The 19,231-nt window shown below is 28.1% G+C and overlaps 1 protein-coding gene across 1 annotated transcript; it reads right to left on the bottom strand.

The window, feature by feature from the left end:
- Positions 1-9,579: 9,579 nt before the first annotated feature.
- On the bottom strand, positions 9,580-18,112 carry LOC105850872 (uncharacterized protein MAL13P1.304). The gene is made up of 3 exons (XM_065812409.1): positions 16,356-18,112; positions 15,517-16,212; positions 9,580-9,733 (listed from the first exon to the last, which is right to left on the bottom strand). Exons 1-3 carry the CDS (start codon positions 18,052-18,054, stop codon positions 9,618-9,620), a joined length of 2,511 nt encoding a protein of 836 aa, XP_065668481.1. The 5' UTR covers positions 18,055-18,112; the 3' UTR covers positions 9,580-9,617.
- Positions 18,113-19,231: the final 1,119 nt, after the last annotated feature.

The following is a 19,231-nucleotide window of genomic DNA, read 5'->3' as shown; positions in this document are numbered from 1 at the left end:
TTAAAATTTAATGTCTGATGTAGAATCGACATCCTATTTTTATAATTTATTTACTATAAATTACTAACATACCTTTGTTGTTGTTTTTTAATTACACAAAATGATTGAAGTTTCATATTTAATAAAAAACTTAAAACCTCTTTTAAATTATCCTGCATTTCAATATCAAAATTTATTTCTTTTACGCCTTTTAAATTCTCTTACCTTTGCTTCAGACGCTTTTTAACCATGTGTGAACAAATTATGTCAGTTCTTGGATAAAATCTTTTATTGGTTCTAGAAGGAAGATGATAATTACAAGTCTCCTCATCTCATGCACATTAGAAACACCATCTTTAATATATTCTGAAATTTTAACTGATACGCGTGGATTATTTTTTGTGACACTAGTTCAACTTAAGAAATAGATTGAACTAGTAACAAAATAATACCTCAAAATAGAGAACTTACTAAATTAGATTATCTAATTTAGTAAGTTCTATATTTTGTTTATTATTGTATTATTATTCTATTGTTGTATTAGTAGGGGCCACGGTATACAATTGAAAATCTCTAAAATTTATTTTTATTATAAATCAATCTTGATGCGTGATTCTGGTGTATATATAGAGAATTTAGTTTAGATTTATTTGTACTTCCCCAGGCAATATTAGCATATGTTATATAACTTTGTTTATAAGAGAATTTTCAGATTCTAAGAAGAGAATTTTCAGATTCTCTTGGGAAAGTATTTGACTTTGTAGAGTATGCCGAAACTTTTTTAAATTTTTGTACTTATTGTTTTTATAGGCTTTCCAAGAAATCGTTTCGTCAAACATTATTCCAAGAAATTTAATTTTTTCATTTCTTTTGATGTTTATGTTTTCAATTTTTAGTAAAGGTAGTATGCTTGGTATATTATTTTTCTTCTGGTTAGAATGAAACAAGATGTATTTTGTTTTTTCTGAATTTAAAGATAATTTGTTTACTTTAAACCAAATGTTTAGGTGCCAAGGTCGTCGTTCACAGATTCCAAGAGCTTTTTAATTGATGCTAATGAATAAAACAAATTTGTGTCGTCTGCAAACATTATTGCATTGAGTTTTTTTAGGGATTGTGGAAATGCGTTTATATAAATTAAAAAGTATTAGAGGACCAAGAATGGACCCTTGGGGAACTCCGCATTTTATTTTTAGTAAATTTGAATATTTATTATCGTTCGAAATAACACATTGTTGTCTGTTGTACAGATAACTTTTAAACCATTCTAAGGTAGTATTTTTTATTGCGTATTTTTCCATTTTTTTAAGTAAGTTATCATAACTAATTGTGTCAAACGCTTTGGATAGGTCTATAAAAGTTCCTAATACAAATTGCTTTTTATTAAAAGAACTTATTAGAAATTATTAGAAGAATCACTTATGCTACAAACAATATCTAAAATATGCAAGTTGCATCGTAAGTTTTATGTTCGTTTGAGTGTTGTGATTGAAAACCGAATTGTTTTTTTATTTAAATATTTGTTTTGAATTAAATGTTTATATAATCTATTAAAGATTATTCGTTCAACTATTTTAGAAAAAGCAGGAAGTATTTAGATTGGTCTGTAATTGTTTATTAGAAATGTTTCACTGGTTTTAAAAATAGGCATAGTTTTAGCTACTTTTAGTTTATCTGGTACAGTGTCAGTTTAAATTGATGAGTTGAATATTTCAAAAATAGGTTTGCGTATCTCCGAAAAGACATTAACAATAATATTAGTGCAAATGTCATCTATACCTGGTCGCCTGTATCTTACTGTTATCTATACCTGGGAACTTGAATATTTAAAGAGAGTTTGTTGCATTTACCAGCTCCTCAATTTTTAGTTCTTTAAATATTTGTTCATTGTTGACATTAGTTAGATAAGTTTCAAATGAGTTGTTTGGACAGTGGATTTTTGAAGCCAGATTTGGGCCCATTTTAACAAAAAAATTGTTAAATTTTTCTGAAATTGCATTATTGTTGTCATATTCTTTATTATCTATGACAATTTGAGCAGGTAACATTTACATTTTACCATCATAACACCGTCGCATAGTGAAGTAAAGGTCAGTCCCAGCAAGCGTTTTTCTACATTTTGACAAAAGCATGGTAGGAAGGTCTGAGTTATTAGCTGAATAATCGGCCTCATTAACTAAATTTCAATGTAATGACCAAATATTAACAACTAGCGACGGTCAGCCGCTATTAATTGTTAATATTTGAAATAGTAATTGCAATAACTGAATTCTAATATAAGTAAAAACTGAAATAGCGTTAAGTAGTTAATAAAGTTAACAGTTCAGTTTCACTTTTGAACTTCAACTTCACTTTTAAAACTCGAAATACACGCAGAAGAGATTGATTTTTCTATGCAATTTTGTGTTGTTAGAAAAGATCCTCCAATCCTTAACCACCTCCACCCCCCACCCATAGGGTATGGCTCCTAAAGGGAATTTTTCAATTTGTGTGTGTGTGTGTGTGTGTGTGTGTGTGTGTGTGTGTGTGTGTGTGTGTGTGTGTGTGTGTGTGTGTGTGTGTGTGTGTTATTAAACTAGATCGAAATTCATCAACAGATGTCAACACACACACACACACAAATTCTCGTTTAAAAGTTACATCCATTCAAAGTTATTTCAGGGGTAAATGAGAGGAATTTTGAAATTTTTGTGGTTATAAACCTTAAACGAAAGAAGATTTTTTGAGGTAATTTGAAATCTGAAAATAAATTTTGATCTAATTCATGATAGAACTTAAAAAATTTTTTTATGATTTCAGGGACGTAGTTCTAGGAAAGGGGCAAATAGGGATTGGGACAGGGTTGGGTTAGCTCCAATTACCTAAACTTTTTGCAAGTCATCCTTATTTGATACCAGCATTAATATACTAGAAATTTGAGTGTGCCACATGGCTCTTTGTTGCCTATCTTAAACAACAAAAATAATGGGCACTCGCCTAAAATACGTGATTTCTTCCCAAGCCCCCGGTGAAAAAAGTTGTTTACATTTTCAGAATAAGGAAGAGTCTTCTGACGATAAACATGTGCATGTTCCTATGCACCGTGGGTACATAAAAACATGCTCTAAGACCTAGAACTACGTTTCCTATAATCATAAGAAATGTATTTAAGTTCTATCATGAATTAAATCAAAAATTTTTGTCAGATTTCAAATTTATCCAAAAAATCTTCTTTCGTTTAATAAAGAGGTTATTTTTATATAGTTATATAAAAATAACCTCTTATAATATTTATATAGCTATATAAAAATAACCTCTAAAGATTTATTTAATTTTGATAAATATATAATAAATTATACTTTCAGGATCTCGGGTTTTTTTTCGTGTCGGTTCTCGGTCCATACGATTTTTTCAAAAATGTAACAACTATGAAAATAAACTGAAATTTTCCAAAAAATTTGTGTTTTCTAATTTATTATTATTATTATATTTATGAACCATAAGTTTTCTACATTTATCAAATTAATTTTGACTCTTGAAAAAACTTTTTAAAAGACTTAAGTCATTCAAAGTTACAGCTGTCATTCCCTCCCGTTTCTTACAACGGTGGTTGCTTGAAGTTGAAAAATTTTGTTTACATCGAATTGATGTTGGCTTGATTAATTTCAACGCATTTTCTAACATGCATAACTTTTCTGATTTAAATCCAGTCGCAACGTAGCTGTTAAATTCATCAGCAGTCAAATCATTAGGATCAGTGACTTGGATTTGTTGTCGGGCATTGGATTCTCTTTTCTTTCTAGGTGAGTCTTTGATTAGTGAGCTTTGGAACAAAATTTGAAGTTGTTCGACTCTATTTCAATTTCTTCAATCAAACGAGCACAAATAAAACTTTTCATTGTTCGCAATTCCTCTAACAAAAATTCTAATGCGCCTTCTGCATGTTCAAGTCAGCATTATCGCCACTCATGGCATCCATAGCCATTTTACATGGTTGAAGAGTTGCTACTAATTCAGGAACGCTTGTCTCTAAATAATCAGGCCAATCATGTCCAAATGATTTAAGAGTTTTTTTTATAGCTGGAATCATGTCTTTGAAAGTTTTTAACATTTTCAATGCACTGTTCCATCAAATTCTGACATCAAGAACTAGCAATTTGAATTTGATTACAAGAGATGGAGCATTTTCTTTAAGCTCTTTGACTAATTTAAGTTTGTATTTGAATTTTTTTACAATAGTTCGAACATCTTCAAGAGTTTTAGAACTAGGCAATGCAGGATCGTACTCAAATGCTTTCTCATCTTCCATGTTTTCTTCATCAGAATTTGCTTCAGCTTTATTTTCGTTTTCATCTTCATCTTCGTTTGTTTCTAAACTAAACACGCTTGGTGCGTTGCAAAAACTCTGAGATGTACATGCTAACATGTCACTCTCTGTATCTGGTTCTTCTTCGCTTTGGTCTGATAATAAACAAAGATGGATTCCATGATCATAGCAAATGTGATGAAGTTGTTGTGAGAGACGGCTAAATTTAGTGTAAATACTTGCCCCATCCATAGTTTGACCAATGTAATCTTGGTCAGGATCAATGCCGAAGGTCGTTGATTGATAATTTTGCAACCTCAAAAGGGTTTTAGCAGCAAATTGATTTCTCATTTCGATCATACCAAGATTTTGATTGTAATTGTTGGATCCAAAAATATGGATGTTCATAACTCTAATTTGTTTAAATGTTGCCTCATCGCTCACATGGGAAAACTTTCCTCCATTGAATTTTACCAGCGTTATTTCCTTTATCACTTTGTCCCTCGCATTCGTTAATGAGATATAAGTTGTCTGACGAACTCTACGTTTTTGGGAGCTTCAACCTTTGTGTAATTTTCAATCAACCTTTGCACCAATGAATTCGCATTTTCGTTGAAAATAAGTCCAATATTAGATGCTAGCTTAGCAGCAATTTCTTCAATCTTCTTCAATCAATGTTTCACATTAAAAAACGAGTATTGATGGAACTTCCATAAATGAGCGTGAATTTGTTTTGTATTGTAGTCTTTTCGTTTGATGAATAATTTCTTCGCACCGAAGTTTTTCTGTGTTTAGCGATAATTTGTTAGATTTTAACCAACTGCTTATTTCCTCGCACCGAAGAAATAAGCAGTTGGTTAAAATCTAACCAATTATCGCTAAACACGGAAAAAACCAAATACATTCTTTTTCATTCTAACCTTATAAAAATACCTCCCAATTTACCTTCGCTAAATATAGATACTAAATAAATAGTGAGACCCCAAGCAAATTATTTTCTAGGGATGCTTATTGATAAGAACATCTCATGGAAATCACATATAGATATATTAAATACCAAAATATCAAAAACATTGGTATCCTTTACAAAGCTAGTTCTATACTGTCTCCTGATAATTTAAAGTTCCTATACTTCTCGTTCATACAAAGCTGCTACATATACTCTAATGCTGCATGAATGAGTACTCATAAATCCAAACTAGCCACACTATATCAAAAACAAAAACATGCTGCAAGAATTGTTTTTAATAAGGACAGACTTTCGCATGCTGAGCCACTTTTAAAAAATTTGAAAGCATTAAATGTATATCATATCAATATATTCCAAAATTTGTTATTTATGCTCAAATATAAACTTGGACTTGTTCCTTCTCACTTTTCAAAGAATTTCTTCCAAAATACCAAAAAAAGATACCATACCAGAGGAACGGGAAACTTCAACGTACCTTTTATAAAAACATATTTCTCACGCTTTTCCATTTCGTACCGTGGTCCTTGTCTATATAACAAATTAATATCCAAAAGTACTCAACTGGAAAAATTGAATAACTTAAATACTCTGAAAACGTTATTAAAAAATCTCATTTTAAACACTAACAACTTTATGCATTTTTTTAACCTTAAAACATTTAAAATTATGTATAAAACTAACTTTGTTCCGAAACCAATGTAAACTTTAATAACTCTTAAAAGCTCAACAACAAAAAAAAAATTAGGCTTATTTATCAACACGTAAACAACTATATATTACTTATTTAGCAAATCGTGCACCTACTTATATTTATGTTGAAATAAAATTAAAAACTTCTTTTTATCTGCTCTCTTTGATTTTGCATTTTCATTTTCATTCTGACGAAACTAACAAACATTATTTGTTAAATATAAACTTATTTTAAGTTGAAGTATCCGAAAATATTGGTGACGCATAGCGGTTTCTTGATGGCAAGACCATCGGTCTTCTGCAAGTTTTGCACGTTCTTTGAAGTAATTCCTAATACTTTACTGTTTTATTTTATATATTTTTTATCACGTAACTTTGTGATTTTTTTTTAATTTTACTTACTCTATAAAGATTCTATTATATATTACGAATTTGTAAAGATTAAAGAACAAAAAAATAAAAATAAAAAAAGAATCATAAATGAGAAAACATTGCACTGTACTTGCAACTTACACGATTTTTAAAAACATTAAAACTGAGATTACTAAAAAGTATTAAAAATCTTCAAAATTAGCGCTTTTTATTTTTCACCTGTTTTCTTCGGAGAAATACGGAGAAAAATAGTTCCTCGTGAGAAAATTTATGCTGAGGACTCCTGTTTACTCAAAAACGTTTTGACTCTATTTAATAATTATATTATAATCATTATTTTTTTTATCGATTATAAATCAGCTATATTATTGACTGATAAAGCCGTAGACGCACCTACATTAATCTACTAAAATTTAAGTCAATTTAAATAAAACTTAAGTTAAAATACTAAAATTTAAGTCTATTCCAATAAAACTAAAGTTAAAAAACGAAAGCTTAAATTTTGAAGGTTTTCAATAATTTTCAGTAATCTCAGTTTTTATATTTTCACATTTATTATCTCGGTATTCCGAGATAAAAAAAATGACCGAGATGTCCGAGACGAGCGAGATCTGAAAGTATAATAATATGTCACGGTGCAGGTTATATTAACGTAATATATAATGCTAATGCGTATTGACTATATTGTTTAATAATAATATTATTTCTATTTAATAACTATTTTTTTCATCGATTATACATCAACTATATCATTGATTGATAAAGCCGTAGACGCATTATATAATTATACATTAATCTACTAAAATTTAAGTCAATTTAAATAGTCAATTCCAACAAAGCTTAAGTCAATTTATATGTCAAATCCAAATGAATTCAAATTGGAATTGCCACAGTAGAGTGTACATCAACTGAGGGTTGTGTTGTTTTATGTTTTAGACTAGGTACTCATTTAAACAATAGAAAAGATTGTATTCATAACATTCTTTGTTTATATCAATATATAAATTATATAACAAAAAAAATTAAGTTTTGATTGCATTTTGGATACACAGTTTGTATTGAGTTTGAGTCTAATAAATTGATTAGGTATGTAGGGGAAAGGCGCCTACGATGGCATAGCGCCAATGATGGCATACCGGTCATATTTTCATAAATATTGGTTATGGCAAAAAAGTGATTTGACCAACATGTTTATACTGACTTTACATTAATTTTAGTAAAAATACGTCCCTTATGCACAAATTTTGCTTTTATAATCAACAAAAATCGACTTTGGGATGTGCTGTTGTATTTTTAATCCCTTTAAATATTTAAGATTGTGATTTTATTATCAACTGTGCAGAAATGAAATTTTCATGCATTTAATTTCCAAGTTTTGTGCATTTAGTAGAATACTTATTTTAATTTTATCTTTTGAACAAGGCAGACATAGCTTGTTTAAATGAAAATGATGAATTCTTCCTATGATGGCAAACTGACGAGTTAGGTGTGTTGCAATATTGACGAGTTGAGAAAACCTTTTTTCTTTCATAAAAACAACATATTTGTTAGGGAAGTAAAAAGGAATTTTTACTTCACTAAAAAATTTTTAGTCCAAAAAACACATAAAACGCAATATCTCTCATGCGCATGCGTGAAATTCTACACTGCTGCTGTATAGCACGAAAGGGTTAATTTGGATGATTACGCGTAATTTCTGGCATTTCTGAGGGAAGACTCTAAGGTCAAATGAAATTATCAAGTTACACTTGATGCTAACCAGCCCCATCCTCCCCTATGCCATCATAGGAGCAGTAGTTGCCTATGATGGCATACTTGTGCTGTTTTTTTAAATAAAAATAACTAATATAAAAATAAAATTGATAAAAACTCTTGGGGTAGTTATTATTCTACATGTAACAAAGAATGTATTCATATCAAAACTTTTGTTCATGGTCTACAGGATACTGAATAATGAAGCTTCAAAGTTAAGTATGCCATCATAGGCGTCTTTCCCCTATATATGTATATGAATATGTGTATATATATATAAATATATATATATATTATATATATATATATTATATATATATATAAATATATACAATATATATATATATATAAATATATATATATATATTATATATATATATAAATATATATAATATATATATAAATATATATATAAATATATATATATATATATATATATATATATATATATATATATATATATATCAAAAGGATTATGTAGGAGAATAACCAATAAAAGCTAAAAAACTTTAAGAGGTAAAAATATATCCATAAACATATAAATTGAATTTACATTGTTAAACCAAAAATTATCTTTTAAGTAAATATCAATCAATATAAACTATAAATATCTTTAAATAATCTACATTAAATCTCTTTTTTCATTTTTACTATTTTACAACTAAAAGATATTTCAAAATAAACTTTATATATTAAAACATTATTTTATCATATAAACTGATGCATAAAACGTTTTAAACAAAATTTACTTTAGTAAGATAAAACGGATACATAAATTAGTATCCCATAAAACATCAATACGAAAATGTATAAATGCACACTATTATGGCGGAAAATAATAGTAATTCAGAAAAACTAAAGAAAATTTAAAAAATTAAATCAAGTACACACAAATACACAAAAAATCCCGACAACAATTAGACTAGACCTGCGAATTTTTGCCGATATACTTTTAGGGAAATACTGATTTGAGAAACTATTCTTTTAAATTCAACTTAATCATTTCAGATAAACAGGACGGCTTTATACCTAGATTCAGAGAGCTGTATATTAGGAGCGATTTTTAAAAAATTTCAAACTAGATTCGCCTTAGTTACGAAACGGCGTCTATTTATAAAAAGAAACTTTTTTTTTTTGAATTTAGATGAGTTCCTCAAGTTCCTCTTTGTCTTGGATAAATCGTATTTTTGCCTAAAATAAACTGAAAGCTTTAACATATGTTAAGTCATAAAGTCATGAAATTGTTAAGTCATGAGCGCGCGAACCAAATAGTTAAAAAAATGAGAATAAAAAAATTTTGCATTTATTCTTTTAATACTCACTTCTCTGGAGGAACCTAAAGAAATTTCTCAAACTTTGAAAAAAAATTTACTTGTTCTTACTAATATGCATCTATTCGATATATATATATATATATATATATATATATATATATATATATATATATATATATATATATATATATATATATATATATATATATATATATATATATATATATATATATATATATATATATATATATATATATATATATATATATATAAATATAATAGCTTAAACTGAAAATTAAAGTCTAGACAAGCTTAACTCTTGCACATTCTCCAAATACATATGATACTGCTGTGTACTTCTTTTTTTCGGATTCAATTGTTTTCTTCTGCGAGTCTTATGGATTTTTTTATCTATTATAATAAAATTTACAAGCATTATACGATGCAAAACAATTTTTAATGATTTTAAATTTATTCATTTTAATTAATGTTTAACAAAATGCGTATTAGATTATAGATTATATCATTATACAGTATCAAACAATTATGGACATAATATTATTGGAGAAAGATCTCAGGCTCTTATAGACTAAGTATTATTTCTCAAATAAAAAGCTTGAGCAGACGGTATATAATAAAATAAATAATATATAAATATATAATAAATTTGTATCAATTTAAAAAGAATCATATAAAAAACTTATTAGACAAAAGCCTATTAAGAAACTTAAAAAAACCTCATCAAAGAAAATTTTAATATACTAAAATTAAAGAAACCTATTAATAAGTCATAGATCTTATTGAAAAAACATATTAGACAAAGTTTTGGATTTAACCCTACTCTTTTACTTCTGGTAACAGATAAAAAATATTTGAAGAAATCAGTTTTAAAAATATATATATGTATTTTTAGTTTTTATCAATTTTTTTAGTTTTATGTGCTTTGACATAAGCAAACATATGAAACAAATTTATTAGCTTAATAATTTTATTATACATGAATCAGTCAATTAGTTTACTACAAAAACACAAAAAAAAAATTAAAAGATTTAACTAAATTGTCACAGTATGATGGAGTTATGCAAGTGGTCTTGCTTTATCATTTCTATTACTATTACTAATTTCTATTACTGACTTGGGTTGGGTTCTGTTCAGCAACCTTTTTTTTTATAAATGCCCACAAAGTTCAATTCTGGATTGGAGTCAGGCCCAACCACAAGGGTAATGCAGCTGTGTGGTGACATGGTGAATCACCATGTTGAAATAAAATGCAGTTGTGGTTTTACATGTCTAATAAGATGATCATACAAAAACTGATAAACCTGCCCAAATAATTGTAGTATTACACTAATGCAAGCCAATAATTAAAAATTATATTAAAAAATTTTAACTGTCATTTATATGCCAGCAAACTCAATTTTCCCAGACCTTTAGTTATCTCTGAACATCCTGGTCTAAAAAAGATATTTTATTGTACTTTAAATAAAACCTTATAACTTTGGAGAGAAAAAACAACAAGAGTAAACAAAATTAAATCTTTTATTTCTAGTTATTCAATTATAGTTTAAGTTATTCTGAATAAAACATAGTAAAATGAATATTTTTAAATATTAAATAATGAAACTAGCTTTTTTAATTACAATTTCTTGTTATAATTTCTTGCTGTTGTAATCAACAAGTAAATTAAGAAGTTGTTTTAAATTATCAGAATGAGTATTATATCTTTTCTCTCAGTCAAATATGGTTATATTTCTCCTAGCAAAGTTTAAAATTTGAATGGAAACCTTTTGTTTTTATTTATTAAGTAAACCGAGGCTGATTTTCTTTTTTTCTATAAACTGTGGTACATAATGAAACTTGAATGGAAAACCTTTGTTTTTGTTAACTAAATAGACTAAGGCTGATTTTTTTATTACCAATAAATTGTGGTACATGATAAAACACAGCATGAACTTTTGGTGTGACTAAGACAGGAATATTTATGTAGCTTGCTTGAAAAAGTTTAATCCTTTTTTCAAAATCAGGATCCAAAATATTGCCAAACCACACTTAGTCATCATTTCTGAACAAAGCAAGGGTATAGATGAACACAGTAGATTGATAGAATGGCTTTTTTTTCACGGAGATTCCTCAATGGGTCTAATCCACTTTTATTAACAAATAACAATATTTATTATTGGAATACCGCCTGTGATGCCTTTGAAATATGACAGTTGATCTTTGCTTTAGTGTTAAAAAGCTATAGCGTTATTTTAATAAATTTTAGTGCTAGTACTTTTTTCAGTACTTTGCTGAACCTTAACTATACTTTGAGTTCACTAATGCTCTCTAAACAGCCGCTGTACAGCTGAAGGTTCTATAACTAAATAAAAACCTGATAATTATAACTTTTATGAAGAAAAAAAAAATACTTAGGTGACCGAGCCTTATAGTTAATTTTCCAATAGAGGAAGCATTAGAAGGCAATGGAGACCAGAACTTATACTCAACTCCTATGGGGTTCTTTCCTATTCTCCTCAGATTTTAATGGCATTTTCCTGGACGAGGGAGACCATGACCAACAATGGAGAGAACTATGATGCAATGCTTTTTAAAATTTTAATCTATTAGTTGATTTTTTACTGTTGAATCTTTATAATTATAAATCTATATAACTATAAACTCAGTTATTTACTGCAAACAGCATTCCTATATTAATAAATGGCAACCCTTTTACTGAGTCCTCTTTTTTACATCTTCTTGGTTCATTGTTTACTACTAACTTTTCATGGAAACCATATATACAATCAATAGCTAAATTAGCATCTGCTTAGGTTGCTTCTCTTTATCGTACTCGCCAATTTCTTATTCCTGATTCCATTCTCTACCTCTTCAAATCTCTTATTTGTCTCTGTATGGAATACTGTTGTCATAATTGGGATAGTTCTTCTAATGATGCTCTTTCTCTTCAGACAAAGTCCAAAAATGCATTGTAAACATAGTTGGACCCACTCTATCTGCTAAGCTTTCCCATTATCATAAAGTTGCATATCTTTCTTTTTTCTACAAATACTATTATGGTTACCGCTTAAAGGAGCTATCATCTCAAGTTCCATTAACTAAAACTCATTCTCTTGACTCATCATTCAGCAAAGTCTCATTATTTTACTCTACTTACATTATTTTACCTGCATGCTCTAAAAAATTTTATTTGTCTAGTTTTTTCCCTGCACTTCAACCCTTTGGAACTCTCTCCCATCTTCATGTTATCTTTATTCATGTTATCCTTATTTATACAACCTACAAATTTTCAAGTCTTCTGTCAACCGTTTCCTCACTTAATATATTTAATAGTAATATATATTATATAATAATAAATTATATTTATAATAATACAATTTTAGTAACTCCCAACTTAATAGTGGTTGCTTGCAGCCTTGCTGGGAATGAATCAGAATAATAAAAATCAAAATGCTTTTCTTTTCCTTTCAATTTCCCTATTTTGTATATTGAACACTCACAAAAGATGGTAACATTTTTTATTTTTAACAAGTTTTAACTCTTTCTTTAATAAACTGTTTTTACACTGGAAAATTGTTCAATATTTTAAATATTTTATGCCTAAATATCTAAACAATAAAGTTGTTTCGAAAAGCATTTAACGTGTACCATTAAATTTTTCAATTTTTTTTGTTGGTAATCAATAGGGTCCACATATAGGAACTCAACCCTTAATAATGACTGATAGTTTGAAAAAAATAAATTATATTTAATATATCATACTTATTACATTAAAAGTAATAAACAACCCTTGGAATTAGGGTCAGCATTTGGCAATGCCGACCTAACTGTTGACCTAAAAGTGTTTGAGGTCAGCAATTTTTTGCCGACCTCATTTCTATGTTTTATGGTAAAACCTTTGTATCAAACTATTTTTTGCCGACATCTAAAAGATTGAGGTTAGCAAATTATTGCCAACCTCATTTTTCCTAATTTTGAAGGATGATAAATACAATAATTTATTACCAATAAAGAAACCATATAATTGGGGGCCTAATGGAAAATCGCCATGTTGAACAACCCTCTAGGAGAGCCCAATAATTAGACACTCATAGGTAGTTATTATCTTCTAAACTTAAAAAATAAAAATATTTCACACCTCACTTTACACAAAATCTAACCATACTGGTGGAAAAAATGCTTAAAATGAGTAACAAAACTTGTAACTTAACATTTTCCACATACAGTAATGAAGAATTTGAAAGCCACTTGAAATAGACTCCTATTGGTAAATAGAATCAATCTTTAAAAAGGTTTTGATGGGATGTTTTGTTGGTAAAAAATAATTAATATAGCCTGTTACATTGCTGTCAAATTAGACCTGGTTGTCTAATGCAATTGTTCCATTTATTGTTGCATTCGGCATTATCTTCATTAGAGTTGTTACTATCAAAGTGGAACTAGAGTTGGTCTCAACATTATCTGTCAAACATTCAGATACTGTTGCTTTTGAAGGTTCAATGTCAATATTTGAAATGTTTTACATGCTCCTGTGCTACAGCCTATTGAACATGGCATCTGGAAATTTTCTTAGCTAGAGACTTATCATAAGCATTAAAGCTGGCTGCTCCATCACCTTTTATTGACTTAAGGAATGCCAAATCTTCAGCAAGTTAGCTTTGTAACTAATATTTCAGAACTTGCAGCCTGCAGTTATAATGTCGATATTTATATTATATTCAATATTGTGCAATGTTGTCTAAATGTTGCAGTGGCTTTTATAAATTGAATTTCAACACATGTTCTGTTCCCATTAGGGTCATGCTTTTTTAGTAGAATTCAGAAAATTACTGCAGCACAATATTTACTGTTGTAAACCTTGATTGTGCACCAAAAAATTCAGGTTGGTCACCCTGTGACACTATATTAGAATAACATGGTGTCTGCCAATATTTTAGAGTGGATTTCCCAGATTTTCCTTGATCCACCATCTGTTTTCCCTGATCCACTATCTGTTTTCCCTGATTTAATATAAACTCAACTTCAGAAAAACTAGACTTAGGTTCTTTTGGAAAAATCCTTCTTTAGTTACAAAAAATAAAAAAATTCAACCCACATTTAAAGTATCAAGATTAAATTATCTGTCGAATAAAAGTTTATATTACGTATACGAATATAAATATATAAAATTTACTTAGGTTAAAAAAGTTTGATGAAGAGGTATTTCCCCTAATTTCCTGATTTTTTCAAAAGTAACCTTATTTCCCTGATTATTGCCTGATTTTTTTTAGCAGATATCCAATTACTTGACTTTCCCCTGTTTTCCCTGACCTGAAATCCTAAATAATGTATCATGCCCCTTAAAGCTTCTGCAACTGCAGCATTATACCCAGCATTGATTGTTTTAGTGGATTTGCAGTGGACCTATATAGGCCATTTTTTTAGCAGTCCATTGGAGTTTTGCTCATCAGTTACTTAGTGGACCATTAGAGGCAGCCACTATAAATGGCAAGAAGATAACTTTCTGACATAGTGGCTAGTCATTGACCAGCTATTTTTGGCGGATGCCACGCAAAACTGATTAGCAAAAATGCCTATATAGGTCTGCTGAAATTCCAATATGGAATGTTTGCAGGGTAGTATGCAGGAAAAAAAAAAAAGCAACAAACTCACACCATCCCAACTGACGTCAGTACTATCTAAAACATCACCACTACCTCCACCATCAGTTTTAGCATCAGTACCACCGCTGTCATAAGTTATTTTGTTATTGTTTTTGATACTTAATGTTATTTTTATTTACAGAAACAAATATTGTTATTGATATAAAACATAAGATCTGAAACAGCGAATAACTATTGGTAAATTAGTTTATAAAAAACATAATCCAATAATGAAAATAATTCATTATAAAATAAATACTTAACAAAACATAATTATAGAACAGTAGAACTTAATAGCAAATTGCAATTAATCAAATTAGTTAAGATTGATAAATTTGTTCTGTGCAATTAATCCAAGTATGGATTATTTGCACAGAACAAATTTATCAATCTTAACTATTGCATAACAAATCGTAATTAATGAATGTAAGCCAAAAAAGAAATGGCTAAATGTATTAAACATAAAATACAATTTTTAACAAATAATTGATTGATACAAATAAAACAGATATAAAAAATTGAAAGCTGCTTAATGAACAAGAAAAAACTTACAAGAATTTAGGAAAATTGCAATAAATATTCTATTGAAGGGTTGTACTTTATTCCATTTGTGTTGACTTCTCCGAAAAACAATTGTTTCGATTCTAATTGACAAGTTTAATGTGACACATAATTCTAATTGTGCTTTAATGATGTCAAAAATAAAATAGTTAGTAAAACACTCCTGCTGATTTTCTTTTTTTAAATTTGAGAAATAAAAGCAAACTTTTTCATAGCAACTTTGCTGTTCATGCACTTTTTTCTTAACAAATTGTATTTTCTGCTTGGGAGAACTTCTGGATATTTTTTTATTTTCATCTCGATGTTTTTTTGAACTTGATTTTGACAGTATTTGCGATGGTGATGCATCAAATGATCTTAAAGGTACTAGATTTAAAAAAGAACCACTAACAAGCAAATCTGAATCCATTTTGTTATTTACATTATTATCACACTGGGATGTTTGAAACAGAAGACTTTTATCAGTACAAGCAAAATTTTTTTGAGAATTAAATGAAATATCAACAGTAAGGTCTTTTAAACATTCTTCATATTCATCTTTATTACCATTAAATATTTTTTCTTTTGATGAAAAATCAACATCCATTTTTTGCCTTTTATTATGTGTGCAGTTAACAACATTATTGTTTATTACATTGCTCTTAAAGTCATTGCAAATAATGCATTTACAACAATTGAACATTTTTGCTGTGTGGAAAAATTAAACTTTTATTATAAAAATAAAATTAAAAAAATGTTCACAAAGATTAAAATAATCTTGCAAGTAATCAACAAAACTTAATATTTATTTTTATTTAATATTTATAATTATTAAACATTTGTTTACTTACAAGAGTTAATGCAAGGTTGATCAAGAATTCTTTTTAATTTGCTATTTGATGTATTGGTAGACTTACTCTTTTCACATTTTTCAGAAATACTATTAATTCTCTGCTTGCTTTGCATATCTGGTTGGCTGCATAGTATTGGTTTAGCTTTTTTTTTTTGTTTTTTTTTTTGCTTCTTAAGTGCTGATATGCATTGTTTCTTTTCCAATAACATTGTATTCTCTAAAATAGAGGCAGAATTTAACAAACTTGTTGAGGGATCATTTTTCTTAATTATTGGATTGATAGCAGAAATTTCCTGATCAGTACAATTTATTGAAACATTCTCGGCGTCACAAAAACTTGGAAAGTAAGGGCTTTCAACATCGCCACAACTAAACTTTGATTTAACATAAAAGTCAGAATAGATATCATTGTTTCCATACGAGTTATTATATAGAAAATTATTTGATGGATAGGTGCAATTTATAGAATTTTCTGAAAAAAAAGATTCTTCAGCAAACAAAGAGTTGTTTTCATTTAGAGTATGGTTTTTGTTTTCCCTACTATCCTGCCAAATATTATGAGACTGATCATTTATTAACTGCATTCCAATATCAGGTGGATAAACAGACGTATTGATGTAGCTTGATATGTCCAATGGTGGAAAAATTAATGAAGGGTTATTGTAAAAGTAAGCATGTGGATTATATGTTCTTAAAAAGTGTTTTGATGAATGTGATCCTTCAAAAATTTCATTTTGATTGCCCATTAGGCTATTACTGTACTGAAAATAGTTTTTTGGTGTGTTTATACATTTATTAGAATAAAAGTGATTTTGTTTATTTTCGAATGTGTGGCTTTCAGTTGGAAAATAATAATTATTTTGCCATAAACCTGTGCATACTTCATTTTGCTCTAGTAATTGATATTTCAATACACCCAAGTTAGCATAATATCTTTCATGTGTCTGTGATACTTTATCATTTATTATTACTGGAAATTGTGGGTTTTCTTCTTGAAAACTATGATCTAAAGATGCTGGATAAGATCTTATTTTAGTAAATTTTAAAATAGAAGGGTCAAATGAGCTTAAACTCCTTTGCATAGGAAGAGATCCATGAAAAATTGGTTCTACTCTTTCTCTAGAGATCAAACTTTTATTATCCTGGATCTGAAGTGGTTCACAGTTAGGTAACAATGTAGACTTTTTGTAAAGTTCTGACTCACATTTGTGTTGTGTAAAACTGTCGCTAAAATAAAAAGATTCAGGTAACTGGTTTCTTTGTAAATAATCAGTAAATCCAAAGAGACTTTTTTGATGATTGGAAGGACACTCACTTTGATTATTTGTATTTATAATACCTAAAGGTGATTTATTTTTTTTAACATTTTTACCAAATAAATACAATTTATCTTTTTGGCTTAAATTTTTAATACATTTTTCACTATGAAATGTGTTGTCATTTATATTTATTTGTTTACTCATATTCACTTGAGCTTGGAAAAAGTTCTTGTTTTGAGATTCTTTTTGTACTTTAAGAATATTTTTTAAAGGAGATTCCTGAATTATAGTTTTGTCAATTTTAGAATATTTTGGTACATCAATGTTTAACACTTCGCTTTTATAAGATGGACTCTTTGAAAGCAATTCATTTTCACTATGTTCATTATTTCCAAACAAACCAAAGTACTGTTCATTAAAAGGGTTTATAAGCTCCATAACTAATTCATAATTATTTTCAAATTTGTATTATTTTCAGGTTAACTGTAAAAAAAATATCACTGAAATAAAAAAAATTTACTAAAAAAAAATTACATTATAGTATATAACATAAAAAATAGTAATCAACATAAAAAATATTTATAAGAAAACTTTACATTATTTATTAATAATTGTACACAATATAATAAGTTTCTTTTTTCCTTCAGAACAAAAAATGTAATATTTTCTATATGCAAGAGTAAAATTCTAAAAAATATAGATATTAATATATAGACTATTACACATAATGGAACTCATTGCAGTATAATGAAATTTACAAAAAATAGAAGGCTTTTAAATAATACAAAGTAAAATAAACATGATTTCCATAAATTATACAAAAACCTTTAACAACTATAGAACGCTGGTGTCTCGCATTTTCAATATGGTGTTTTACTAAGCTTCAATTAAACTTCTGTCATTGATTACCTCTATAGTATACCATAGATAGTAATTACTATTAGTATCTAGGTATACTATTATTATACTGGCAGAAAAAATAAAAAAATTTAAAGCTTTCTTCACATATGATACAGGTGACTTTCTTACAATTAGGAGTAATTTATTTTAGGCCCTTATAACAATAATTTAAATATAAGCCACATACAAAAAATTTGTATGTGGCTTATATTTAAATTGGTTTAGATTGTAATAACCTATACCAATATTATGTATTGATTATAACAATTCATGCCAACTATGTGTTTACAACACTTTGCGAATGAAAGCATGTCTTGGGACACTGGCGTCCCTCTGGCTGATAAGTATAAATTTGATATACATACATACATAAATCCACACATACATAAATATATATATATATATATATATATATATATATATATATATATATACACGCACACATAGAAACAGGGGTCAAATATTGATAAACCTGGTTCATTCAAGTCTATAAAATACAAATCAAAAAGAAAGGTGTCGACCTGTATTGATAAGATGAGCATGGTGAAATTTATGCATTGTCAGTAGTAGTAATAGTAGTAATTGACTAGGGCCCTGGCCTAAAATGAGACTTTATGCAAACCCGACCCGGTTCCAGCAAATCTTTAAGATTTAGCAGGGGTTGATAGCTCGGGCTAAAAAAAATTTATATTACTTTGTATATTATAATTTTATG

The sequence above is a fragment of the Hydra vulgaris genome, chromosome 12 (genome assembly GCF_038396675.1).
Source record: "Hydra vulgaris chromosome 12, alternate assembly HydraT2T_AEP".
Lineage (NCBI taxonomy): Eukaryota > Metazoa > Cnidaria > Hydrozoa > Anthoathecata > Hydridae > Hydra > Hydra vulgaris.
Note: the sequence above shows the minus strand (reverse complement) of the source record. Positions and strands in the feature narration are given on the sequence as shown.

Excerpts from the sequence above, each read along its gene's own strand:
- LOC105850872 (XM_065812409.1), bottom strand. The coding sequence starts at position 18,054 with ATGGAGCTTATAAACCCTTTTAATGAACAGTACTTTGGTTTGTTTGGA. Across the intron at positions 16,213-16,355 it reads TCAACCTTGCATTAACTCTT|CAAAAATGTTCAATTGTTGT; the intron begins GTAAGTAAACAA and ends TTTTCCACACAG. Across the intron at positions 9,734-15,516 it reads TGCAATTTTCCTAAATTCTT|ATAAAAAAATCCATAAGACT; the intron begins GTAAGTTTTTTC and ends TTATTATAATAG.